We start from the raw sequence: 5,968 nt of genomic DNA on the forward strand, positions 1-5,968 counted from the left end.
TTTCTGGGGTCAATTTAACACGACTATCCACGAAAATATGAAGCTAGCAAATATCGACAAGTTTAACTACTTACGGTCGTACATGCAAGGAGCAGCAGCCAGCGCAATTGGAGGGCTAACTCTCAGTAACGAAAATTATGAGAAGGCGATCGAGATCCTGAGAAACCGGTTTGGAAAGAAAACCGTAGCAATGCAGAGCCATGTGCAGAAACTTCTCAACCTGGTTCAAGTCAAGAAGTCTTCAGACGTCACTGGTCTCAGAGAGCTGTAAGACAACTGCGATACGCAAATCAAAAGCCTGGATTCATTGGGAGTACCATTAGATACATATTACACCATGATCTACTCGATCCTGATGAAGAGGCTACCGTTGGACATATATTTGGAGTACAGCAAAAAGTTGGAGGACGAAGACAACTGGAATGTCATCGGTCTTCTTGAGCATTTAAGAAAGGAGGTTGAGAGTCGACAGCGAACCGCATTATGCAAATTCAATGACGAAAAACAATCCGAGGGTCAGTCATTTCGAAGTAAAACTCATGGCTTTAACAATGGGTTCAGGTGTCCTAGAAGACCACAAACTACAGCTGCTCTGAGCACAGCGGTTTCCAGCACATGTCCATATTGTAAGGGAGTCGGACATCACGCCGAGAATTGTTAAAAACTAACGTTGGAAGAAAAACTTGAAGTCATCAAAGAGCGAGAGCTGTGCTTTATTTGTCTCAAGAGTGGTCATCAAGCGCGTCGATGCAGATTCTCTTTGAGATGCAAAATATGCAACTGAAAGCACCATACGTCGATCTGCCGGGGTTAACCGCCAGAAAATTGCGCTGAATCGGAAAAAAACCTTCGAGCCGACGACGCCGAAAGCCATAGCTAGCATGGTCACAGTTCTTCCACCGAGTCCTGTACCGTACGAACAGGTTCTACTATAGGCAGTACTACTGTACGTCGAAAGTCAAGTTACCCAAGTCCTAGCAAGATGTCTCTTTGACAACGCAGCACAACAGTCTTATATACGGGAAGATATATCACGAGCCCTCAACTTACCAGTCGTTGCCAAAAAAACTGTCTTGGTAAATCCATTTGGAACCAAAGAAGGAGTCCTCCGAGAGCAAAAACGAGTCAGAGTCACGCTACGAAGCACTATCGAATATGAAAAATGTGTGGAGCTTGAAGTCCTTGAAGTCCCTACCATTTGTGGAGCGCGTGTCAGCATACCAGGAGATCAAATACGTCGTCAGATGGAAGAGAAAGGAATAGCTTTAATAGATCGAACATCAGTCAAAGGCTTAGCAGCACCATCGGAGCTTGGACTCCTAATTGGCGTAGATCATTACTATTCCATAGTTCCTGGTAACACCGTCCGCTTGGAAGGTCCCTTAGTAGCCATTGAGAGTCTTTTTGGATGGTCGGTCCAGGGTCCTGTTCCGGTAGCAGCCAATCTAGCAGTACGATCCTCAACAGTCATGCTGACGATTACTGAAGACCGGAATATAGCCTCCTGTCTACTAAAATTTTGGGAGCTCGAATCACTGGGCGTACAAGAAGAAAGGGTGCTGGCAATATCAGATCAAGAAGTCGTCGACAAGCACGAAGCCGGTATACAGTTCAAAGATGGCCGTTACGAAATCCAAATACCCTTAAAGAGTGATCGACCCGAACTCCAAGACAATCTAACAAACGCTACCAGAGGGATGAATAGTTTAATTCGGCGATTTTAGACTGATCCATTCCTGTATAAAGAATATAAGAGTATCTTTGAAGGCTACTTGGAGCAAGGAATAGTGGAACGAGTACCGACGTCCGAAATCACTCAGAAGTGTGGAGAAGCTTATTACATCCCTCACTTCGCCGTCGTCAGAGAAAACAAGCAGACAACGAAGACCCGTATTGTTCACGACGCCTCTTCACAAGCAAAAGGAGTACCATCACTAAATGCGTGCCTGTCGTCAGGGCCGAACCTCAATCCGGATCTTCTGGTCGTATTCATACAATTCCGAAGACACAGAATAGCCTTAATGGCAGATGTAGAACAGGCTTTCCTGCAAATCTCATTGAAACCCGAAGACCGAAACTATGTTCGCTTCCTGTGGATTAAAGGGTTACCATTGTCGACAGAAACGCCCGAATTCGTCCATCTCCATATGGCTCGAGTATTATTCGGCGTCACCGTTAGCCCGTTCCTTTTGGCCGCCACCTTGAGATATCACTTCAAGAAGTATGAAGACATCCATCCGAATCTATGCGCCACCTTGAACAAAAATCTCTATGTGGACGATCTACTTACTGGCTCAGAAACAATTGGCGGAGCTATGAAGATATGGCAAGGATCACTGTCACTTCATTTTAATATAGTTGTGCTGTCTCTTTCAAACTTGTAACCACATCAACTAAGTTGTAATAAACTTGTATTCTTACCATCTTAAATCTGAGTCCTTGATAAATGCAACAATCCGAGCAAAAGCCGTGGTATAGCAAGCTAAAACTACATTTACGTGGGCTAAAGCGGGATCAATTTCCTTGAGATGCTCCCATCTGACCAATAACGTCTTATCGTTGATCGCCAAGACACTTTTTCGCTCGATATTCGGATCTTTAAGCAGTTTAAAGAATTGTTCCCGGTTTCTAATGATCTCGGTTTTTACGAGATTATTTCGTTCCCCCCACTTCCCGTAAAAACTGTTTAACATTAACTTGGCGACCGCTAGTTTACACGGGTTTAGGGAAATCTTCGCGGTTCTCGGAATCCGAGACGTATTTTTTTCCCCTCGGAGGTAGTGATTCCCACGGGGAACCCCGAGGCCTCGGCCTTCATTTTATACATCGTCTTAATGTAATCGTAAAACAAACCCCCCTCCTGCTTCTCCTTGTTATATTGGGTTGTCTTATAATGCCAAGCCTCGTACATTTCGATCACCTTGTACCCCCTAGAAACGGCTGGTTTCAGTTCGTCGGACACGAACGTCCCCATGAAGGCACGCTCGGGGTCGGAATGGGGGCATCTCCATTGAAATCTTAGGCGCATGGGGAGAATCGTATGAAAAGGTTTAGGAGGCGCGAGAACACGGCACTGAATTAACCCTTCTAGCGACTCGAGATCTTTCAAATCCTCCGGATCTAATAAAACTTTCGGGTGGCCGACGGGAACTTTATCTAGAAGGTTCACGGTAGGGTGAAGAGATAACATATCAACGTTAAAGATACGTTCCCCGTCTTGAGCCTTGCAATAAAGACAAGTCGCGTTAACCCTCCCTCCGTAGAAGGCGCCTCGAGGATTCAAGGGTGAAATTAACTTTGCCCGTACTTTTGCAAAAAAAAACTCCTTGTTCTCCGCTTTCCCTCTGAGCCCGTCGAAGTCGCATTCCCACATTTCTTTATCGTTTTTCTTAAGTTTCCGGAGTTGAGCTACGACCCTGACGGTTTGCTGGTATCGGAGGTTAAAAGTTACCGAGGGATCTGAAAATACAGGTCGATCTCTCCCCACTACTTGACAGCGCGGACAACCCTGGTAATAACAGCCTTGAAACATGTAAACGTTGTTCCCTTCTAGTACGTCGGCTTTGAATTTACCTACCATCATCTCTCGCCCCCTCATCGCTGAAACTTTTCTTATACCCCTACGTTTTTCTTCCCAGGCAAACCTTTCAAACCCCGCTATTGACTGTCGGTCCCTGTTTCGCATGCCACCGGGAGGTAGTATTCCTATCGTATCGGGAATGATAAAGCGTTTTCTAAAGACGTAATTGCACGCCGCTTCGAGCGTAATGGCAGCTCGAAAGGGATTCGTATCGCAGATTTCCATAAATTCCCGTCGAAACGTGGCGCACCCCAAGCGGAGGATATTAACGTCTGAGGTACAATAAGAAATCACGTCTTTAAGAAAGTCAAGGCGGCCTCCCGCGGCTATTTGCTCACCTTTCCTTTGCCCCGAGGTAATTAGCCTCGTACGCTTCCAGGGGAATAATTAGTGGTTAGGGGATCGAAATTATTATCGACAAAATTAAACAATAAGTGAGGGAATCTACCCTTTTTCATAGAGGGGCCTAAGCTGGAGGTCTTTCGAAACCCGGAAAGTGCCATGGGGATGAATAAATAAGAATCAAGAAAATTGAAATTAAAACAATTAAAGAAGATAATTTTAGTCCCGTTAACTATCACGAACGGGACGAAAGTCCGTCGATTGCTAGAACGGCTTTAAAAACAAACTGGAGGTCGTCACATTTAGCCGCGTGTGCGAAGAGATATATTTTATTGATGTCCGCGAGTGTTCGGATATATTCCACAAACTTTTCCACTAAGTTTCCGCCGTAAAATATTTTTGTTGGTAGCTAAAGCGGATGCAAAAACTGAAAGAGAAATTGGAGTCTCTCTCGTCAATACAGGTGAGGCACACAGTTTGGGATATTAAAAGAAACGGTTCATTCTCAAACGCCCCGGGCTTATAGGCGTGGCGTTTATTCTGAATATTTTCAATGTCATAAAACAGAAACAGATTAGAAGGGACGCTGCCTAGTTTCGCGAGCGGACCTCCGGAATGGTCGCCCTTCCGTGATAATCTTCTTTTCGTCATCGTGGTCTTTAATTCGCTGAACGAAACAGAGATGAGGATGGGGCGCGTGTTTTTTGCAGATACGGCAGAATACTTCCGAACAGGAATGAATGGTTTCCCTAGACCAGTAGTCCACGTATTTGTAACAGTCTTTACAAACTTTAACTGGATTACAAAGGGATGGAAGCGATTCGCGATGACTCTGAAAGCATTCCAATCCGTGGAAGGAACGAAAACCATCGGCGCATTTGATGAGCTCTCCCGCGCAATTCTGGGGTCTCCAGCACGACTTACAAAAAATAGCGCAGTGATGTTTCGACTTCTTATCGTACCCGACGAGACACTTGGAACACGCGTAATTTGTGGCGAAAAAAGACGTAATTTCACAATTACGTCATAATGTTTCTGGTTATAAATTAAATAAATTTTATTTTCGGGATTCCCGCCTTTTCCTTGAAAAACGATTATTTTGATAGAAACCGTACGACAACGTATCTCCCGACGAGATTAAAAGCAAATATTATTTTGTCCCGTCTTCAATAATTTTGAAATGTGCGGGGAGTTCTAGTTGTAAACCTTGGCCATATTGTTGAGGTGAGGAGGAGGAGAGCCAGAGCCTGGATGACTTGAACTGGTTGGATGATTTTCGGTTCAACTAATTGAAGAACTGGCTGAGTGACTTCGGGTTAGACTGGTTGGATGATTCCCGGTTCAACTAATTGAAGAAATGGCTGAATGACTTCCGCTTGGGCGACTTCGGGTTGGACGACTTCGGGTTCATTACCTCCTACTTGAAGCGGGGATGGTTGATCGATCTCTAGTTCATCGAGCGGAAATGGCTGAGGCGGCGAGACTTGATTTTCATGGGGTCCGTCTTTATCCTCTTCGACGTCGGAGGGGAGGGGGGGGGGGGAAATTAGAGGAGGAATATCTTCGCTCGAAAACCACTCGAAAGACGAAAAAGAATTTTCCTCGTCGTCACTGCTACTCCATTTCAATAGTTTACGAGACGGTCCCGGTTGATCGAGAAACGTGTCCGGGTTCTTCCGGTTTGAAGGGGTAGACGCGTGACTAGGGGAATCGGCGCGGGTAAAATCGTCTCTAAGAAAAGTCATATTGATTTGCGGGAATGTTCCGAGTCTGGGAGCATCTCAATCTCGTTGGAAAAGCACTTCAGGAACCGCGTTATTAAGCTGGAGAAGCTGAGATAAAGACCTCCTTTTTCTAGAAGGAACTGCTAAGTTATTAACGCTTGAACCCCCCTGAAATTCAGGCGTAATATTCAAATCGGGGAAGGCATTATAAGTCTTAAATTTCGGATTTAAACGTCTACTCTTAATTTCCTCGTTAAAAAAACCATCTCATTCCCGCTAGATGGCGAGACTGCTCCTATATTCGCGAAAGAGGCCGGCCGCT

General features: G+C 45.2%; 2 protein-coding genes across 2 annotated transcripts; one reads left to right on the forward strand and one right to left on the reverse strand.

The window, feature by feature from the left end:
• The first annotated feature begins 337 nt into the window (after positions 1-337).
• LOC149963375 (uncharacterized) lies at positions 338-2,384 on the forward strand. Its single transcript, XM_090166574.1, has 3 exons — positions 338-626; positions 1,003-1,704; positions 1,768-2,384. The coding sequence occupies exons 1-3, from the start codon at positions 338-340 to the stop codon at positions 2,382-2,384; spliced, it is 1,608 nt and encodes a 535-aa protein (XP_090022700.1).
• A 338-nt stretch (positions 2,385-2,722) lies between these two features.
• Positions 2,723-3,805, reverse strand: LOC149963376 (uncharacterized). The gene has a single exon (XM_090166587.1). It carries the CDS (start codon positions 3,803-3,805, stop codon positions 2,723-2,725), a length of 1,083 nt encoding a protein of 360 aa, XP_090022713.1.
• Positions 3,806-5,968: the final 2,163 nt, after the last annotated feature.

The sequence above is a fragment of the Leiobunum rupestre genome, chromosome 1 (assembly GCF_980474605.1).
Source record: "Leiobunum rupestre chromosome 1, qqLeiRupe1.1.hap1, whole genome shotgun sequence".
In the NCBI taxonomy this organism is placed as follows: domain Eukaryota; kingdom Metazoa; phylum Arthropoda; class Arachnida; order Opiliones; family Sclerosomatidae; genus Leiobunum; species Leiobunum rupestre.

What these genes read in the sequence shown, in the direction of transcription:
- LOC149963375 (XM_090166574.1), top strand. Translation starts at nt 338, where the DNA reads ATGATCTACTCGATCCTGATGAAGAGGCTACCGTTGGACATATATTTG. An exon ending in TTCCAGCACATGTCCATATT is followed by an intron (nt 627 to 1,002) that starts GTAAGGGAGTCG and finishes TTGACAACGCAG; the next exon opens with CACAACAGTCTTATATACGG. An exon ending in CGCTACCAGAGGGATGAATA is followed by an intron (nt 1,705 to 1,767) that starts GTTTAATTCGGC and finishes GTATCTTTGAAG; the next exon opens with GCTACTTGGAGCAAGGAATA.
- LOC149963376 (XM_090166587.1), bottom strand. Translation starts at nt 3,805, where the DNA reads ATGGAAATCTGCGATACGAATCCCTTTCGAGCTGCCATTACGCTCGAA.